This window comes from Blennius ocellaris (genome assembly GCF_963422515.1).
Source record: "Blennius ocellaris genome assembly, chromosome: 19".
NCBI classification, from domain to species: Eukaryota; Metazoa; Chordata; class Actinopteri; order Blenniiformes; family Blenniidae; genus Blennius; species Blennius ocellaris.
This window is the reverse complement of record NC_137668.1, coordinates 16,148,696-16,169,068: the sequence shown is the minus strand read 5'-3', so window position 1 is coordinate 16,169,068 and position 20,373 is coordinate 16,148,696. Positions and strand designations below refer to the sequence as shown.

The 20,373-nt window shown below is 41.7% G+C and overlaps 3 protein-coding genes across 4 annotated transcripts; 1 reads left to right on the top strand and 2 right to left on the bottom strand.

Annotated features, from left to right (window-relative positions):
• Positions 1-3: 3 nt before the first annotated feature.
• On the bottom strand, positions 4-4,241 carry uba5 (ubiquitin-like modifier activating enzyme 5). Its single transcript, XM_080515433.1, has 12 exons — positions 3,959-4,241; positions 3,782-3,827; positions 3,219-3,308; positions 3,002-3,111; positions 2,832-2,918; positions 2,664-2,748; positions 2,472-2,576; positions 2,206-2,333; positions 1,959-2,094; positions 1,786-1,864; positions 1,592-1,692; positions 4-1,259 (listed from the first exon to the last, which is right to left on the bottom strand). The coding sequence occupies exons 1-12, from the start codon at positions 4,123-4,125 to the stop codon at positions 1,182-1,184; spliced, it is 1,212 nt and encodes a 403-aa protein (XP_080371559.1). The 5' UTR covers positions 4,126-4,241; the 3' UTR covers positions 4-1,181.
• Positions 4,242-4,515: 274 nt separating this feature from the next.
• Positions 4,516-20,368, top strand: acad11 (acyl-CoA dehydrogenase family, member 11). Of its 2 annotated transcripts, XM_080515198.1 has the most exons (20): positions 4,516-4,663; positions 4,754-4,853; positions 5,618-5,743; positions 6,009-6,170; positions 6,261-6,425; positions 6,504-6,645; positions 6,783-6,904; positions 7,486-7,592; positions 7,835-7,946; positions 8,217-8,294; positions 8,454-8,592; positions 8,816-8,923; positions 9,609-9,707; positions 18,100-18,166; positions 19,132-19,217; positions 19,328-19,399; positions 19,539-19,693; positions 19,783-19,899; positions 19,973-20,082; positions 20,169-20,368. In XM_080515198.1, the coding sequence occupies exons 1-20, from the start codon at positions 4,524-4,526 to the stop codon at positions 20,272-20,274; spliced, it is 2,313 nt and encodes a 770-aa protein (XP_080371324.1). In that variant the 5' UTR covers positions 4,516-4,523; the 3' UTR covers positions 20,275-20,368. The 2 variants fall into 2 exon arrangements, 1 of the variants encoding a protein (XP_080371324.1); XR_013937046.1 differs by lacking the exons at positions 19,973-20,082; positions 20,169-20,368 and having other exon boundaries at positions 19,513-19,693.
• ackr4b (atypical chemokine receptor 4b) lies at positions 12,419-15,824 on the bottom strand. The gene is made up of 2 exons (XM_080514803.1): positions 15,667-15,824; positions 12,419-13,778 (listed from the first exon to the last, which is right to left on the bottom strand). Exon 2 carries the CDS (start codon positions 13,770-13,772, stop codon positions 12,657-12,659), a length of 1,116 nt encoding a protein of 371 aa, XP_080370929.1. The 5' UTR covers positions 13,773-13,778; positions 15,667-15,824; the 3' UTR covers positions 12,419-12,656.
• Positions 20,369-20,373: the final 5 nt, after the last annotated feature.

Sequence of the window (20,373 nt, the reverse complement as noted above, 5' to 3'; positions counted from 1 at the left end):
GTCAATGATGATCATTTAAGGCTATTTTGACAGTCTCTTGGAAAAGGAAACGGCCCTAGGTCTTCACGCTGTGATCGACTTTCTGGGTGGAGATGAGTCATACTGTGTCCTGTATTAACAAGTGGAGATATGAAGTCCACTGTATTAGTCTGTGAAAATGCACAATGACCAGAAGTATTCATTTGTGCGCAACCATGTGTAGGAGAGTCTGTAAGTTCATGTTTACACAACTTGCAAAGGTCACATTTTCAATCAGTGCAATTCGTAGAATCACTTGAAGAGTAAAACACACAAAAACCAACTCAGAAGGGAATCAAGTTTCTCCTGAACAATTGAAGGTTAACAGGAGCATCAAACCTCGGGCACTTTTTGAGTCTACAAATTAGGACTTTAATGTTTTTTAATGAAGAATTTGAAGGTACCGCTGAACATTGTTTACAAATTGCAATCTTAGTGTATGGAAAGTGTACTCTTAAAAGAAAATGCAAAGCTGAACTCTTTCTGAGAGAACATCATCTCTGGTACTGCTGGCACACTCTCTAGGCAGAACTAAATGTATTTTAAAGGATTTGTCAAAAACATGATTGCTAAAAATGAATGTCAACAGGTTAGAAAACGTTTGTGAAGCCAAATGGAGTCTTTGGGCTGGTCGTTGTAACCAGCCTCCAGTGTTTTATTGCCAAATACTGTATACAACATGCAATGTATCTGAATGTTTTCATATATTCATGTATTTATGTCATGTAATTAAAATCTGTAAAAGCTGTACAGGATCAAATCCAAAATCAAGTCAAAACAACTCAACAACAAAATTTGTGTTCAACTAATAAATACTTTATTGAGACATTGTTCTGTATCGTTGCAGCAGATTTTTGAGTCGAGTTAATGAGCATCGGGCATACATCTGAAATCTTAAGACACAATCAAGGTTTAGTGACAACTGAAACCGTTTTCCAATCAGCCAGGATGTTTTTTTTTCTCCTTTTTTATGAGTAAGAAATACCATTAGCAGCACTCGTCATGCATTTCCTTTCTGAAGCCGTTAGAATAAGACATTCACTTTGTGCTCATTTTTATATTAACAGGCTTTTCAGAACAATGTTGGAAAAGAAGGTGTTGGTACAGTCGTGACAGAAGATGTGTCGCATCACTGTCGCACAGTTTGTGTTTTTTCAGATTGTCTACATCGTCCTCATCTGAGCCATTAGTTCTTCAAGACTCTGCTCAGTGTCCTCCACCATATCGTCACTTGCTTGATTCTGGTTCAAACACAAGAAAACAAAGAACAATTACAAACCTGATTAAAAAAAAACCCACAAATCTTCCACAAGTCAGTGTTTTTCAAGTTCTCCACAATCACACGTGCAGTGTTTCACACTTAATCTTTTCCACAGCATCTTTACAACAGGTTCAATTTGCACCACTCTGCACCATATGGAATAAAGTACAACTAATCCTTGCCTGCAGTCAAGTTGCTTTTCTATATGAAAAACACATTTATGCTGCATAGAGAGAGAGAGAGCAGCGTTTCAAGTGTCACTCCTTAAAGTGAAAGCACCCATAAAATATGGAAACGGTTACAGAAACTGACCTCAGCTGGAATGGTATAAGCCACAGTGATGCCTTCTGGGAGATCAGGCATTTTTCCTGACGGAGCCTCTGCGTTGCTCACCTCTGACACCAGTTCAATCCCTGTCCAGTACAGATGCATGTGTGAGTGCATGAAAAACAAATTTAAAAAAAGAAAGTAAGCAAATCAGGTTACATATTATCATTTTTTCTGACCCCAGTCATTGTCTTCATGTACAACCTCCTCCTCTTCCTCCTGTACAACTTCCACTTTGGGCCGCTCTGCTTCTTTCTTCTGCATAGAAAGAGTCACATAGATACGCTTATCTTTGGTGCAGTTTCATATGTCGATACATCGAATCAAAGAGCACACACACTCACACACCTACCTTGAACTCCTCCTGCTGTTTCCTGCAGTAGCGGTCGTTGCACTGGGGGTTGGCCTTCATTGACATGGAAGGAAAGAAGTCCTGCATGGCGTTGTAACCGAGGTAATAACTGACAGTACCAAACTTAAGCAGATACCTGAAAGGCAGAAAATAGCATTGACGATAGTAAATCGCCCATTTATTTCAACGTAAATAACTTAAATCTTTAGGTTTCATCAGGTCCATATATTATATGAAATATATGTACTTCAGAACGTTTTGCACCAGCAGTCCCGCCACCACACCCATTGTTGTTGGTAAGCTGGCAGCACACACGCCCTCCCGTTTCAAGGTCTTCTCATCGATGTTTGCTGCCACCACCAGTGGAGGTGCACACTAATAAAACATATTTCAGTATATTTAATCCACAAAAATAAAGGGTTGCTGAAATTCTCAGTGCAAAGGTACATAAGAGGTGGTGGTAGTGAGTACATGTGTGTGTGTGCATGTGTGTGTGCGTGTGTTTGTACGTACAGCGAAACAGGCCGTCTCTCCAGGAATGATGAGCTGAATGTGGCCTGAAACGGCGTTCTCACTGACTCCAGACTCCATCCAGATCTGGCCGAGTTCATTACAGGCCTGAAATAAATAACTAGTTTAACACAATCTGTAAGACTCGTCATCACAACCACATGGATTATTTCTTTATGGCTCTATTATACTTACTGCGTTGATGGCCATTCTGGCCTCAAAGTTGTCCACACAGCTCAGCACCAAATCCACTGGCTTCCCTTCTTCAAGGCCCCCATGTCTGAGAAATTACACAAAACAATATATTGCAGAGGTCTGCACAGGAAAGCTGGAGGATCAAGCCTTCGGGATCAGGTTACAGACCGGACTCGATCCATGAAATGTGTAAAATTGTCCATCGTGGTGATGTTGTAGTTGTGGGTCTCAAAGGACACATCTGGGTTGATGTTTCTGTTGGGAAAAGGTGGATCACGTTAATGAAAGAAATAGGCTTCGAAAACGAAAAGTAACTTATTTAGAGATATTCAGCAAACCTAAGTGTGTGTTCGGCTGCTTCCACTTTACTGAGGCCTGCCTGGTGTGGCTGGAAGAACAGCCTGTTCATATTGGCCAGCTCCACTTTATCATAGTCGAAGAGGAGCAACTGCAAACACAGAATGTGACCGTGCAGTGGTGAGAGTCCAGGTAAAAATAGTATAGTGACACTTATGGAAATCAAACAGATGTGAAAAATAGGAAAGTTTCTATTACCTTACCGATGCCACATCGAGTGAGCATTTCAGCTGTCACACTGCCGACTCCACCCACACCAACCACAGCCACTGTGAAACTCCGGATTTTCTGTCAATACATTAAAAGACAGTTATTCTTCATGTTACCATAATCCAAAGATTTATCCATTGTGAGGAGACATGGTCCATTTTAACAGACTATGAACATCTTTTCAAAGACTGCCATCTGTGAAGTTGCTTTTTTCCTACAAAACAAATACTCACTGTCCTCTTGTGCACACAAACATTATGTTGACTTTTCTATCAGGGAAATGTAATGCTACTTATTTAACTGATGGATTGACTTCATGAATGCTCACTGAGCACAGTACTTAAAGGCTGTACTTTCAGATATTTAATGATTGATATATAAAATATATTACATGGCACATGGAAGTTTGTTTCTCAAAATAGTAAGATTAAAAGACATGTCCCATGCCTTCCAGGACAGATGTTACACTGCATTTTAACTTACAATCATATTTCTACAGAACAGCATCTCCCAAACCAGAATGATGCACAATGAAAAGACTACAATCATACCTCATAATCCTCCACGATGCCCATCCTCTTTAAAGCCATCAGGCGGCTGTAGGATAAAAACACACATGGTTTAGTCTGTGGTCTGTCAAATGACTCATCAGGCGACTCCCCTCCAATTCCCCGAGCTCTCCAGACAAAATCGGCGAAAAGCCCAGAATAAAATAGAGTAAATGTTACCTGTACGGGTTGGAATCCACCACTTCGGAGCTCATTTTGTCTATTTTGGGTCTGTTTAGTGCCTCCTGGCTGTGGGCATCCTCCGCGGCGACCCGCTTCTGCTTACATTTGATCAGCTCGTTCTCCAACTCTCGCACCCGCAACTTCAGCTCCTCCACCGTCGTCATGACTCAAGCGGATAACACTATAACAAAAGTGGACAAAATAAGACGATGTAAACGAAGGGAGACGCGGAAAAACGCTCCAAACGGGATCGTTGGAGAAAGTACACGTCTCCTCTCTAGCTCCAATCAGCTGGCAAGACGTGCTCTTGGAAATGTCGTCCGGAAAGAAAACTGAACCAAAGTCACGCGCGCGTTCCGACATTACCAGTGGTTTAACTCAGCTTTCACATATAGAATACTTTTCTTTAATGCAACACTTATCTCTTAAATTGCAACTGATTTTCAGAAAGTATTACGGTGCCTTCGGTGGCATATTACCTTTCCAGGAAGTTATTTCACGACATGTGTTCCCGCGTAAACGGTCCGGCTGATAAAAACAATTGTAAAGTAAATGATTATGGATGAATGTTGGAATCAACATGGAGGATCTGACTACTCCCGTTCGACAACAACATAAATTCAATGTCCTCAGTCTTCAGAGGTATCTGTCTGCCAAGGCGCTGGTGTCCAATCATGACAGGTTAACTGTCAGACAGTACAGGTAAGGAGTAAACTTTCCCCCCACTTTTTGTTCGAAGCTGAATTACCAAATTTTCATAAAATGTTTACGACGATCTATTTGTATGTGCAGTTCTGGTCAGTCGAACCCAACATTTCTCATCCAGACACCTTCCAAAAGCTACGTTCTCAGGAAGAAGCCTCCAGGTGAGCTGCTGCCAGGAGCTCACAAGGTGAGATTTCAACATTTATCGACCACTTTGTTTTCTGACTTTATTTTATTACCCCATTAAACAGGCGTGGTGTATATGGAGACAACGTTTGGTTGGTGCTTATGCTTTAAATTTGTCGTAATCATATCAACACCGTGCCTCTGATTCCACTCTGAAATACAATTTAGGTACATATGCAACCAGTGTTTTCTATTTTTGAGAATATATTTGAACAAGACCCCCCCCCAGTTTTTTTTTCTTTTGCAATTTGACATTGTAATTACTCTGTTGTTTGAGTGTCTGATATATGCAATGCTGTGTAGACTTCTACAGGTTTTTAGAAAAACATTATTTTAAGCTGTAATCATGAACTCCTGCAGATAGTATTCCTTATAAATACCATATAATTGTGTTTATTTAGGTTTGTGATAAATAAATGGAAGAAAACAATCTGCAGTCTTCTTCAAATGTTTCAAGTATTTTTCTATTCTAACTCTGTGCCCATTTAAAACGGTCTCTACTAAAAAATAAGTGACTTGGAATTGCACCAGTTCTCCCAAATACAGTATCTCCAAAACTCCCCTGTCAAACATATATATTATTTAACAAACTATAGATGTACTTCTCTTAATGATATTTGTACAGTTGTATCAATATATTTTTTATATTTTTCCTTTTGAATTATTTTACCTTTTGTCTTCACAACTCACAATAGATAGTGTGTAACCATCCTACTATACTGTATATACCACAGTGTAGTACAGTTTCTTGACTGTTGTTTACAGGTTGACAGGGAGTATCGAGTGCAGAAGGCCCTTTTCACTGCTGGTTTCCCCGTGCCTCAGCCCATCTTACATTGCACTGATGTTGAAGTGATCGGAACAGAGTTTTACCTGATGGATCATGTGAAGGTGTGTTGTAAAATCACAGGTCTCAATGTTGAACATTGCTGGTGCTGTTTTGCGTGATGTTGTTTGTACATATCTTGTGTTGTTGTGTGACTGTGTTTCTCTCTGTGATGGACTGGCCACCTGTCCAGGGTGTTTCCTTTCTTCACCTAAAGTCAGCAAAGGTTGACTCCAGTGCAACAACGAGCTATATAAAACAATATTGTGAATGAATGGATGGATGATGGCATAGGAGATCAAAGAATGTGCTTCCATCTCTATTGAATAGGGGCGTATATTCAGAGATCTTCGACTCCCCGGAGTCAGTCCAGCTGAGAGGACTGCTTTATATGTGGCAGCAGTGGAAGTGTTGGCAAAGCTCCACACACTGGACCTGGCATCACTGGACCTTGACAGATATGGGAGAGGACCAGGCTATTGCAGGAGACAGGTAAGATGTGTTTTAAGGGTTAATAACTCCAAACCATTTACTTGATAGGATATTCAAGTTCTATAAAGAAATTACATTTCACTTTTTCAGGTGGTCACCTGGACAAAGCAGTACAATGCAGCCGCCCACAGAGACATTCTCGCTATGAATGAACTCTCCGATTGGCTGATGAAGAATTTGCCAGCGAGTGACAATGAAGTCACCTTGGTGCATGGAGATTTTCGAATAGACAACTTGATATTTCATCCAACAGAGGTTTGATTTCCGTGAGGGTTGTGTCTGTCACTCTCCTGTATTTGTCAGCAATGATGCAATAAACTCTGTTGTCCTCAGGCTCGTGTGATAGCGCTGCTGGACTGGGAGCTGTCTACCACTGGGCAGCCTTTGGCAGATCTGGCCTATTTCCTCATGCCTCAATACTGGCCCGTGAGTCTGGACATTGTCAGCACAATGGGCAGTTCAATAGGAATTGAAGGTAAATATCAATGTAATTAGCTATAGTATAATTGAGTATAATCACTACACACATAATATAGATGAATGATGAAACATATTTATTTGTATCAAGTTATTAACTTCCTCATGAATCCATGCTTGTGCTGTGATGAACAGGTATCCCAACTGTGGAGGATTTATTGTCCATTTACTGCAGATGTCGTGGGATCTCATCTGAAGTGCCTCCATTACATTTCTACTTGGCTCTGTCATTTTTTAAGATGGCTGGAATTGCCCAGGTTGGTGCCAAGTTGAACTGACATATAGTTAAATCTATGGACAAAACATGGACACCAACATCAGAATTTAATGAGGATCTTTCTCCAGTTTATATGGATATTATTATTTGTCATTTTTTTTTTCTTTTCTTTTGTCTCAGTGCATGACTGTATAGTGTACATGTTGTTTTAATTTTAGTTTAGAAAAAATCCACATAGCTTCTGCACTGTTCCGTAACTTTCTTTTAGACAAAATAATACATTGTAACACGAGCTCATTCTGTACAAACTCTGACAGTGAGAACTGGTGATTATGTGACTGGGGATGCAGCAGAAAACATTGATGAGAGACTGGCGAAACATTCCCTCTATGTGGTTTTAACTGAGTATATTATAAAAGTTGTCAGTGATGAACTGCAGACAGAAATGTTTTTCATCAAACTTGTTTTTACTTTTACACAGGACTATATTGAAACCCTAGTTTTTTTCCTTTTTGATATATCAAGGCTTCACTTTGAGTGAAAACTTTTTCTACTTAAGCAAATTTGAAAAATATATATACTGCTACATGTGTTTTAATCTGCATTTATGTGTTTTAATAGGGGATCTACGCTCGCTCCCTGCTGGGTAATGCCAGTGCTGCGAATGCAGCTCTGTTCAGCCAATGTGTGGAGCCTTTGGCCCAACTTGCTTTGCAGCTCACTCAGCGGTTAGTTGCTGTAATAGAATATACTGCATTGCACTGATATCTGAATTAATTCGATGAAGCTAACTTTGAGACAACTCGAACATGCCAGTGTAAACAGAATCCTCTGAAAAGTGATAGTCATTACAGAGCAGGAAACTAATTGAATCCACCTGCTGGCTAAACTGGAGCCAGCATCAGCCGGAACTTGGCATCCAGCCTTTGCTTCCGATATCCCCTGTTGAATTTCATGTGTTTCATCTCAGGCCGCACACAGATACAACAAAAGATGCTCTGTTCCTCCAGACAGCAAAAGGTCAGGCTGTTCTCCAGCAGGTCAAAGACTTCATGAGACAATACGTGTTTCCTGCGCAGCAGGTCAGTGCCAAGTGCTACTGAGAACAGAAGAGTGTTGTGTTGCTTGTTCAGAGTTTGAAAATGCAATAACTTGACAGGCCAGAGTCTGTTGAGCTCATGAATTGTACAGTATTGCATGCAGAATCATTGGCTTTATGGCACTTGTCATGCAGTGTGACACAAATGTCTTTTTATGGTGTGTATTTCCACTGATGGAGTGCGTGTCTAGTTGTTTGGGTATAATCTGTCTTACCAAGCCAGTAGATAATACATTTCATTTTGTCATTTCAGGAAGTTGCACACTATTATTCAAAACATGCTCAGTCCCCACAAAGATGGCAAACCCCACAAATTATAGAGGACCTGAAGGTATGGGTGGATAGACTTCTGTCTGGACTTCACTTTGATACTAAAAGTTTTCTTGAGATATGCCAAATTGTGAGAATTGAGTTACCATCACTGAAGTGATGGTAACTCAATTCTCACAATCCTCACAATTTGTCTAATAAGTGGCATGATTGAGTGCAGGCGAAAGCCAGGGAGGCGGGCCTGTGGAACCTGTTCCTGCCTACAGTCAGTGGACTCAGTCAGTTGGATTACGCCTATATCGCAGAAGAAACTGGGCGCTGCCTCTTCGCCCCCGAAATCTTTAACTGCCAAGCACCTGGTAAATTATACCACATGTCGTCAGACTTGTAAATAAAAAAAAAACAAGAAATGATAATATTATATTCCAATGTTAGAGTTAATGACTGCCATGCCCTCTAAAATATATGAAAAGCATCTCCTGAATCGCTTTGTGAAAAGAGTTTAACTTCCAAGAGTGTGGTGTTTTCCAAAACAGCTCATGCTCACTGGAAAATGTTTTATTTTCTGTTATTTCCTCACAGACACAGGGAATATGGAGGTACTCCACATGTTTGGGAGTGAGGAACAGAAGAAAAAATGGCTGGAACCTCTACTCCGAGGAGAGATCCGGTCTTGCTTCTGTATGACAGGTATTGGCATGACCATGGGACGGGGCTGAGGGAAAAACGTCTCATAATCTGAAGGATCAGAGGAGATTAGGATATCCAAAGCAAAGACCGAGGAATGTGATGCAAAGAGTGAGATTATTTAAAGATACAATCTATAACATGTCTATTCATACTGCCTGTTTTTAAGGTTTCAGCTATTTTCACAATTTCTTGTATTTTTTTTACTGAACATTGCAGGGATGGCTACAATCCCACATAAGAAAAAGTAATAATTAAAAAAAAAAATTCAGAAAGGCAGTTGCATGCCAACTGAAAGCACAAGTTCCCTATGAGTAATCCTTTCCCTGTTTTGCTTCTTTTTGCTTTCCACACTCCCTGGAAACAACGACATGCTGTTGCCAGAGGTGATTAGAGTGGGTGTAAACGTCCCTGTGGGCTTTTTTCTTGGTAAACGCATACGGTGTTATGGTAGGGGGGTGTTTTTATTGTCAGCAGTTTGATTGACACATCAGACTGTATAGTTGATGACCAACAGTAATCCCCATCGTAACCTGGTAATAAATAATGTGAGCGCCCTCTGTTTGCATCAGATATTCCACCAGTGGCTCAAACTTAAACCAGGAAGTGGACGGTTACTTTCAAACTGATATCTGCTTGTTTTCAGTATTATTTCTGTAAAACGATGTGTATGTTGCTTTTGATCCAGAGCCTGATGTTGCCTCCAGCGATGCAACCAACATGGAGTGCAGTCTTCGCAGGAATAAAGACGGCTACGTCGTCAACGGCAAAAAATGGTGGAGCTCGGGTGAGTGCATCACCGTTTCTGGTTCTATCTTTCTATTATAAATACTTTATCTCACTCTGGGTCGAGCTGACTGTGGGTGACAGCAGAGAAAGGTCTCCGGTCCACAACAGGAATAAAACACAGAGAGATTAACAGTCGCAGAGAGACCATAATAAACCCCGGAGGCACGTTTTTTTTAACTATAGTACCGAGAGGGGGGAACATGCAAACTCCAACCAGCAAAGCTTTCAAGATTCAAACCAGTGACATTTAGGACATGCACCACCGTGCAGCTGTTTCTCTTTGTATATGTTGGATAAAAATATGCCGCCCAAAACCACAAACTGTTCAAAAAGACAACGCAAGAAACAAGTTGAACTTTTTTTTTCAGGATTTTGTTAGGAGATCCTCATAAACTGAAGAATGTCTTTAAAAGGATGCAATGTTTCTTTCCTGAGATGGACTCAAAAGCTGTTCTCTGAAGGGAATGACTTCATATGTAATCAAGATGTTATTTTAACAGGGCACGCAAGAGACGTACACTTGGGTAAACCTTTAACATATGTACAACAAAAGTGCAGTGACTCAACCAGCATTATGCAATACAAACACTTGGAAATAGTAATAAAAATAATTTTGAAAGTATGGCTTGTGAGACCTTTCTAAAGTAATTCCATTACATTATAAGCACTCTTTTTTTTAATTTTTTTTTAAAGATATTGAAGCCCAATTAATGAGCTAATTACAAATTAGCTGAAGGCCCTTAAGATAAATATTTATGTTACTATAAATATTAAAAGCCCCTAACAGCATGACATATTATTGTACGTGTTAGTTCTTGAGACATTGAGAGAAGCCAATGACTCATGCATGAATCAATTTTTTTTCTTGTTTATAGTTTACTTGAGTCTGTTTTTAAGCGTCTCCATGACTAAAGTTGGTTCTTATTCATCTCTGAAGAAAAACTGCACATTGTCATGTTGTTCAACGAAGCAGTAAGTCACCACACCGATCTCATAGAAATCGAAAAAACAAGTGCCACATTTGAGGAATAAATCAGCATATCATTAAAAGTATATCTATACTGGGTAGTGAAGTCCTAAAAAATAAAGTCATATTAGTGTTTTTTTGATGTCTGTTTAGCAATTCTTCAATTGCTTTGAACCAAAGGTTTCCAGATGTTTCCTCCAACACATTCTCCTGATGCTCTGAGGGATTTAGTCTCACAAGGAAAACAGTGGCTTGTTTTTCTCTATCTGCATGGAATCCCTCATTGCAGCTGAAAGCCGGACTCTGCTAACATTTCCCAGACCTTCTGGTCATTAATGGTCTTAATTCATCACAGAGTTTCTGTCACTCAGATGTTTGTTGATAGAGTCATTTCTGTGCATTTCTCTTCTCCATGGAAGTGTTTCTTTCGTCAGAAGCTAGAACTCTCCCAAGGCTGTCAGAGCTTCCTCTGCCAGAATGAATACATCTTTCCCTGTTAGGAAAGTATGCGGAGGCATTGGGGGCCGTCGTCACACGTTTAATGACCGGAGGTTGCTTTACTATAAAGAGTGGAAATACTGTAGAAAGATTTAGTCCCCCTGCTTTGTGACGAGATGTTCAGACACATCACGTCCAACTTCTCTGAAAACAAAGGAAAGAGTCTTACTGTCATTAATTGTAGTGATAATGATTGTTTCATTGAGAGCTAATATTTTGCATATTGCACTGTAATGCCGTTTACCAGTTCCTTTTTTAAAGTGGGAATTTGTGAGGGGATTTCCTCGCTTTGCTGTCCAAGATGCTTGGCAGCCCTCAGACATTGTGCTTTCATTTGTTTTTATTCTTTGTGGAGAGAAACAGACACTGAACACTTCGAAACTGTGGTTTTTCTGCTGTATTTCATTGTAATTACACAGCAACTCTCATGCTGGAATACAGGGTCTTTCTTTCTTTGAGCCATATGAATGAATATCCCCTCATTCTTAGACTCATTGGTGATGCTGGAAAACTATTAAAGGAATCCACTTGCACAAGTTTCTATTTTCCCTTTCGTTTTTCTGTAAAGTTGCTACGAACAAAAACAGTGCAACTGCCCAAGTTTCCACTGTAAACATTGTACCCCATTTGCTTCTATATAATATCAAATTGGATTGACTTTAGCTGTAAAGAATTTATATTCAAGTGCTAAAAACATCCCCTCCACTCCGCTGACGTCACTTTGCTCCATTTGGGATGTCCTTGTTTACTCATTGTTTATGATTACATGCAACTTAATCCTCTAGTTTCCTTGTTAGTCACTCCTCTCCTTAGAGACTATTGAGATTGTAATCTAAACGTTTGGCTATTGTATGGACGACAGGTTCAACAAATCCCCTGTGTAATTTGAAAAGATATAAGCCATCTGGAGAAGAACTAGTTTCCCTTTCATTTTTTATTTTTTATTTTTTTTTAATGAGTTTATTAAAAGCGGCAGTCAAGCAGTAAGTTTCTTGCAGGAACACGCAGCTTTGCTGTTAAGTAAATTGATAGCATGGAAGGGTGTCGCCTGCTGTCTGCCGTCACGTCTTTGTCTGCCAAATGTTTTTTTTCTACGTAATGGGTCACCCACTGCGCAATCAAGCCGTCCCCCATCACATGGCGAAGCCACAGGGTGGAATAAAATGAGATGCAGATGATCTCATGCAGGAGCGTGCAGACTGTGTGGGTGAAGGGAATTCAAGTAAATGGAGGCGCTCTTTGAGTCTCTGCTGCATTTAATAGCAACAGATGGACGTCACCAAACAGCTGTTTGCTTTTATTTAACTAAAATACATAATTTATACAAAATAATTTGCTTAGTTTTTACATATAAACTCATTGTACATATATATATGTGCACTTTTTAAATTGCAGCTGCAGATATCTACCATGTAGGATATTGAGGATATGTAAATACAACATACAATGTTCTGTAGGTGCTTAAAAGAAAACGTTTGAGTGTTAGATAGTGAAGGTGCTGGTGTCTTGGTCTTCAGAACCAGACTGGGACTGAGTCTGAGTGCGTGCGTGAAGTGCGATCTCCACCGCCGGCTCCTCGTTGCCGTGCCTCGGGTGGCTCCCGAGCCTCTGCCCGAGGTGCTTGGCGGCCTTCAGGACGTGGCCCCTGAAAGAGGAGCCGATGAAGGCGTAGAGGAGCGGGTTAATGCAGGCGTGGGTGAGTGCCAGGCTCTCCGTCACTTGGAGGGCACGGTCCAGGCCTTTGCTGACCTCGCAGTCCGTGACGAGCATGTAAATGATGTCCAGCGCTCGGCACAGCTTCACCACGTTGTAGGGCAGCTGAGTGAGCAGGAAGACGGCCACCACGGCGAGGAGGACGCGGAGGGCACGCCACTTCCGCTCTCGCCGCACCCCGGCGGCCTGACTGAGCGCCCGCCCCACCAGGCAGTAGCACACGACCATCACCAAGAAAGGCAGCGCGAATCTGAGGATGACCTCCAGCAGCTCCAGGGAGGCCTTCGCCGCCAGCGCCATGCTGTGCGGGTAGATGGCTGTACAGCTGGTCCTGTGGTGGGAGGTCTTCACCGTGGAGAAAATTAGTTCTGGAAGACCGAAAACGCTGGCTAAAGCCCACAACAGGACACACACCAGAATCCACTGCCTCCTCGCCCGGGGTCCCACCCCAGTCCTGCCCGTCGGGTTGTGGGCCACGGCGCGGTAGCGATCAACGCTGATGCACGTCAGCAGCAGCATGCCGCAGCTGAAGTTGGTGCTGTAGAGGAAGGAGGTCAGCTTGCAAGCTTCTGGGCCCAACCTCCACCCGTGGACGGCGTCCGCCGCCCAGAAGGGCAGGGTGAAGAGAAGCAGCAGGTCGGAAATGGCCAGGTTGAGGATGCACACGTCCGTCAGGGTCCGTAGCCTCAGCCGTGACGCGTAGACCACCACCACCAGGGCGTTCCCGGCGAGGCCCACCACCAGAGCCAGGGCGTAGATTATGGGGAGGAAGACGCCACCAAAAGAGCGCACCGCCTCTTTGTCACAGACGCTGTGTTCATAGTTGTAATCGTAAGTTTCATTCAAGCCGGAGTCCTCGTCTTCATGGTAGTAAAAGTCTTCCATTTTTATCTGGAGAGAAGGAAAGATTTTTTATTTTAGAGGAACCCGCTCATGTTGTGACAAGTACAATCCAAGGTTGTAAAGAAGTTTATTTGTGTCTTTTACAGAGTAAGAGAAGGAAGCATTTTTAACCCTTTGAACTCTTTTTCATCAGAAAACAAAACAGCTGTGTCAAAGGAAACTCCCCTACATGGTTTCCCTAATGCTTTAAGCCCCGTCTGTCTGAGGTCTGTGTGGGCTTGAACCAGCCTATTGAGCACAACAGACGGGGAAAACACAGACAAGAGACTTGCTGAACATCTAATTACCTTTTGAATTCAGCTTGTTTGTATTCTATCCGATGTTTAACTATCTGCAGACTTCAGGAAATGACATATTTAAGTTTATTCATCCTTTAATCACCGGGAAAAGACTATATTAGAATTGTCATATTTGGGGCAAGATGATAGCATCTGTGTGTTCACAATAAACACCACTGGGTTCAGCTTTTCGTTTACATATTAGTCTGAATTGCATCCAGGAGGAAGTTGAATGACAGGAAATGTGTGGAAAAAATAAAGCCGAGGATGACATGCAGGCACAAGGTCTCCCAGCAGATTAAATCCAGGATGTTGCTTTTACTGTAAATGCCGTGTGCCCATTCAGGAAATCATTCCACTAATGTGAGCCTTTTATCCAAGCTCATTGTGTTTGAAGGAAAATATTTTGTTGTGTGTGTAAGACAGGTTTTGACTGTTTTTGCCTTTTGTACCTTTCTCTTTTTATGTTTTAATCATGCGGCTTACATTTTATGGCTTTAACTTCATGGGGTAATGATCTCAGTGGAAGGTGTGTGCAGCAGAGAGAGGGAGACACATTCAAGGAACATTCAAGGACGGCTTAAGTTTTTCCCAAAAATACCAAATTGTTATTTCCACAATGCTCAACAACTGAATTGAAATTTCAGGGAATCCCACAAACACATTACACAATGGATGATATAATTCCCAAACCGTGTTTTTCAACTCCTTATGCCAAGAATTTTTTGCATCCAAGGATTCTTTTGGTTTGTTATATAATGAGTAATTATCTCCTGAATGGGAGGAGCAGCAGTCACTGAAGCAGATGTTCATTGGAACATTGAGAAAAATGTCAAGTATTCGCCGCTTTCAACTGCTGTATTTCACGCATGTAAAGTGTAACAGGTTCATACATGGTCTTGTGTTTGGTTTTGTTATACGACCGTAGATGCCTTGTTTTGTTTCAGCTAACGTACAAAAAGAAAATGTCTATTGAGCTAAAGTTCAAATATGAAAGTTGGTAGTTTGAATTCAAGAATCAGAAATGGAGAAATAATCTACCTGCCTATTAGCTTTAATGCAAAAACACTTTCTGAACACAAAATTATTTTAGATTCTCTGTGATGATTTGTATTATTTCTCAGATTCTGGAAGTTGGAAGGCATTTTGTTTACATTTGGGAAGGACAGTGCATTGTATGCTAAACTGAAAGCCTTTGAGGTAAATAGAAAGTTATTCTTACATCTTGACTGCTGCTATTATTATTACTTTTCTAGTGAAAAAGCTTTACTAGGAAAGCATGAGAACTGTCAATAAGGTAATAATACCATGTTTTGCTTGTTATCATGACTTCATGTTGCTGTCATAAAATGATCTCAGGAAGAACTTTGTTCAGTGAACTGATCTAATAAACAAGGTGCAACGTGTCCCGGCATTTCCCATATTCATATTATGTATACTTATGTAGAAAAAATATCAAGTTGCACTGAAAAATGATCTAACTGTATTTTTTTTTACAGAGCTAAGAAAGTACAGTATAATTGTTAAGATAGATTTTTTTTTTTTTAAATAAGAGTAAAGTTCTGCAGTGAAAAAGGAAGAAAGTCCAAGTTTCTTACCTTGTGATTGTTGTTTATGTGAGAATGGCAGAAATGATTGAATCCTCTCTTAGTCACGCAGCAGAGTGTGTGTGTGTGTGTGTGTTTTCTGAGGAGAAGCGAAGTGAGGTGTTCAGCCCTCCCCGCTCCACTCCACTGCTGAGCGTGTTCCTTCCCCACGGAGCTCTCAACGCATGTGCGTGTGTGCCAGTGTGTGTGTGTGTGTGTGTGGGAGTGTGTGTCAGTTTGTGCGGGTCATGTTTCAGGGTAAACTGCTAAGATGAATTAAAATTCTTAGTCCTCCCCCTTGCAATGTAGTGAGTTGTGTTGTGCAAAGCGCTGGACAAAGAGAGGTTGTTTTTCTGTCAGAGAAACTTGTGCCGGGAGTGTCCTGGGATTGCACTTTGCCTACATTATCTGTGTGTGTATATGAAATAACAGACATCATGAAACCATAACATTCAATGGTGCTGATCTTTGTCCCATTTCCAAAGCTTCTTGAGATTAGTGTGGAGAAGAGCCATCGCCGGTTTAATATGGAGCCGGCAGAGGAAAATGATGGTGAAAATATACTTTTGCACTACTATTTCTCAGACTGAATACTGAGCTTCATTTTGTGTTGTCCTTGTTTAGTATCCGTCTTCCGCACATTCTTTCTCCTCCACCCTCTTCTGGGACAAAGGCGGCATCTCTTTTCAGAGTGTCACACAAGGCCCCCCCCCCCCCATTTTCAGCAGCATGTTTGCATGGCACGCTCTCAGGAAGCCTCATCACTGGGCAGGGAAGCTTTATTTTCATTCCACCGGTAACTGGACGTGTCGGAACACGACGGCAGGGCTCGCCTCATATCACAGGGAAACCCAACGTGTCCCTGAGTCCAACAGGCTTTGCTCCATGTGGTTTACGGGTGGGGTCAGTTGTAAATTTCAAAAGGCTTGCACGTGATTCGTTCGTTTGTTTTGTTACTCACTGACACAGGTTGATTTAAACGGTCAGACATTTGTCTGAGAGGGTTTGTGTAATCATTCGCATGCACGCGTGCTGTGATTCTCCCGTTGTGAAGAGTCGGAGGGCCGCGATGCCCCCGTCGGCTGCAGTCTGGTGTCCACATGTCCTGGCTTCAGGGGACAGAAACCTAAACAGGAAGGCAGAGCTATTGGTCAGCCACTTTGTTGCCGAGGCCACAGAAGTTTGTCTGAAAGTCGAGACCCGACCGAGGAAATTCCAAAACCTTCCGAATTTGGTCATCGCCACAAGTCAGGGATCTTTTTTATCACACAATTCATATTATTTCAACAGGCTCCAGAATGTGTTCTTTAAAGTCTGTGTGAATGCTTGTGTTATGTAATCTATTTGTTGATATCTGTCCCGTAATTTAATAGTAAAATGTGAAATCTCAGGTGACAAAAAGCTTTGTTGCTCAGTGATGTTCTCCTTTCATACCCCATTTGGATTGTCCAATTATTTATTTATTAATTCGTTCATTCATTCATTTACTTGCTTATTAATAAATTCTGATGAGTGTCTGTTTCCATTGGTTTACAACACAATTAAATAGGTATTTGCATTTAAATAGTACAACAATTTATCTCTTTTTTTATTCATTTATTCATTCACCGCTATGTTCACTGACGACACTATAAAAATCTGAAAATTGTAACAATCAGACCTGATGTATTTACTTCCACTTTCCAAATAAGAGACTTGAAAACCTTGTTCACATGTTTCAGTCCTTTATGGGATTTATTTCGGCGTACGTGCAGATTGAAGTAAGACTCAGACCTTCGTTGTCATGGCAGCGCCTCCAGGGTCAGCCTCAGCTGAGCGGACAGTTTTCATTTGACTTCACATGAAATTGGTTTCCGCTGATCATTGGGTAGTTTCATGACGGAGTTGCTGCTGAAGAGAACTGAAACTAGAGTTGTAGCGTGTGCTCGCTGAGTTACTGTGTGATGGAGTTTTATTGATAGCAATGATCATACAGTAGTTGACCTTTGTGATACTACTCTACTTTCAATTTAAGCGCGACGAGTACAAACACCCTGACAGCGGGGAAAAGCATGGAAACTCAGGACTTTAATACATAATGTTTTATTCAATTTAATAATATTAACATATACATATATTGGCAGGCATTTATAAATACATTATTCTCACGTTTGGTGTGCATAGCTACATGAGTGAGCCTGCAGTATGTTAAGGTCTGTATGTTGGCACTTGAGGAGTTAAACTGTGACTTATGTGAGAACCATTAATCTGAAGCTAAACAACACAGGAAATGTAAATCCCCGTTTCTGCTCTCAGCTCACGAATCTGTCACCAGCGCCATCCACACTTGTAGACCAATCACGGGTCAGGGACAAAGTCAGACTTGGAAGGGGAAAAAAAAAAAAAAAAAACGTCAGAAATCTTGCGGTTTGTACTTACTCATGTTTTTCTGTCTGTTCCCCACAGGTGCTGGAAATCCCAAGTGCAAAGTGGCCATTGTGATGTGTCGGAGCAGCTCTCCAGATGGTAGCAGGTCAGTGGAACAGTCCCGTGGTCAAGACTGGGGAAACAAACATGATGGCCTTTTTCTCTGTTTGCACAAGGTCTCCAGCTTCTGATGTCAAGTTTGTTTTATCCTTAAGGTTTATTTTCCCAGGATTTTGGTTCCCACTGTGCCAGTTTTGACAATTAAGCACCCTGCTTCTTTATTTCATAGCAGTGGTTTGAAAGTGTGGGTTGGGGGGGATCCCACAAATGCATATTGGACAGCCTTTCCAGGCGTATAACATTTATTGCCAAGAAAATAATCTAACAAGTACAAATGTTTTTACTTTTTATGTGTCGTTTAATTCATTGGTGATGATAAAACAACATTATAAGATACGATTTACTTACAGTCATGATGAGTAAATCTGTTGACAATAGCAGACTATATTTTCATTGAGTACTGATCCCAACAGCCACTTATAATAATATCTTACCGTGTTATAAAAGGTATCAAGTCCTGTATTTAACCAAAATCACTACAGTTTGTGAGACAAAGGACTTGCACAATGAGAGTTGTGGAAGCGGTCAAGCTTTGAGTTAAAACAGTTCATTCCCCCACAAGTTAGAAAATCCAGAGGATTTTTATTGTTAAAAGGCCGACGTGCTGCTAAAATAGGTCACTTATCAAAATAAGTACATTTCCCACTACGTAGCTTCCTTTTACCATTTTTGACTTTTGCTTCAAATTGACTGATGATGACAGTTAGTTAGAAATGCTCTGCATATCAACAGAAAGTTCAGGAGAAATAGCCACACCTGTTATACACTCTCTTTGTTTTGTCAGTATTGTAACTATGCACACACACCCAGACGTGTTTACAAATCTCACTAGCAGCTGTGAAACGTCCTATATTCTGTTTGTAAGGTGTTCAAATGGTTACTGTGGTTAAAGTGTCATTCTTTTGCTGTAAACCTGGTAGTTTTTTGGTTGTTTGTTTTTTTTCCCCCCAGACATAGCCAGCACAGTATGATCCTCGTACCTTTGGACTCGGCGGGAGTGAAGCTCATCAGGGCCCTCACCGTGTTTGGACAGGACGGTGGGTTTCTACACCTCTCGTTAACATCTTTTTTTTTCCTCAGCTCGTTTTTTGCATGCAATTGTCAGCAGAGTTTTTCCTCGTCTGATTTCCACTGTTCCTGTCCTCAGACGCCATACACGGCGGCCACTTTGAAGTGCACTTCGAAAACGTGCACGTCCCTGCGTCCAACATTATTTTGGGTAAATTCGCCTGCATTCATTATACACACGGTCCATCAAATCATGGTCATTCATCAACCATGACATTTATGAATGAGGTCACAAGAGATGCATTGTCAATAATCCTCTATAAGGAAGTCATGCATCCTCGCGTTTCCAGGGGAAGGCAGGGGGTTTGAGATCGCTCAGGGCCGTCTGGGCCCGGGCAGGCTGCACCACTGCATGAGAGCGGTGGGCGCTGCAGAGCTGGCGCTGGAGCTGCTGTGCCGGCGTGCTGCTTCCAGGAGCACGTTTGGGAAACATCTGTACCAACACGTGAGCAGCTTTCTCCTGCCACTTCACTGCAGTGCTCTCTTTTGACCCCTGGTGGACAGAATCTGCTCTCCCCTCTCTGTTTGGCGTAGGAAGTGGTTGCCCACTGGATCGCAGAGTGCCGCCTCATGATCGATCAGACGCGCCTGCTGACCCTGCATGCCGCTCGAGCGCTGGATACACTGGGCAGTCGGGCTGCTCGCAAGCAGGTACTGGACAAGTTTCATACTGATGTGATGAGGCTACAGTTTTCTGCTTAATCGTCCCCCTCCCCTTTCTCAGATTGCAATGATCAAGGTGGCAGCAGCCAGAATGGCCTGTAAGGTGCTGGACTTTGCCATTCAGGTGTACGGAGCTGCAGGAGTGTCTGGAGATTTCCCATTAGCACAGATGTGAGTTTTTATTTTTGGTTTCCCCCTCCACTAAATGAAAGTTGTATTTATAAACCAGATCCTCATGCCAATACATCTGTATCCAGGTACATGAATGCGAGGACTCTGCGCATCGCCGACGGGCCAGATGAGGTTCATCTCTCCTCCATCGCACGGCTTGAACTGAGGGATCAAATGAAGGCAAAGCTGTGATGGAAATATTTGGCCACAGCAGTATTATTAAACTGCAAGCGGTTACTAATTTTCACTGAATTCTCATGAATCTACAGAAACTATATGTAAAAAAAAAAA

Bases quoted from the DNA above. Each gene is read 5' to 3' on its own strand.
- uba5 (XM_080515433.1), bottom strand. From the start codon at position 4,125: ATGACGACGGTGGAGGAGCTGAAGTTGCGGGTGCGAGAGTTGGAGAAC. The intron at 3,112-3,218 runs GTAATAGAAACT...CTGTGTTTGCAG, and splicing joins CTCGATGTGGCATCGGTAAG to TTGCTCCTCTTCGACTATGA. The intron at 2,749-2,831 runs GTCTGTAACCTG...GTAATTTCTCAG, and splicing joins CATTTCATGGATCGAGTCCG to ACATGGGGGCCTTGAAGAAG.
- acad11 (XM_080515198.1), top strand. From the start codon at position 4,524: ATGAATGTTGGAATCAACATGGAGGATCTGACTACTCCCGTTCGACAA. The intron at 6,905-7,485 runs GTTGGTGCCAAG...GTGTTTTAATAG, and splicing joins AGATGGCTGGAATTGCCCAG to GGGATCTACGCTCGCTCCCT. The intron at 7,947-8,216 runs GTCAGTGCCAAG...TTGTCATTTCAG, and splicing joins ACGTGTTTCCTGCGCAGCAG to GAAGTTGCACACTATTATTC.
- ackr4b (XM_080514803.1), bottom strand. From the start codon at position 13,772: ATGGAAGACTTTTACTACCATGAAGACGAGGACTCCGGCTTGAATGAA.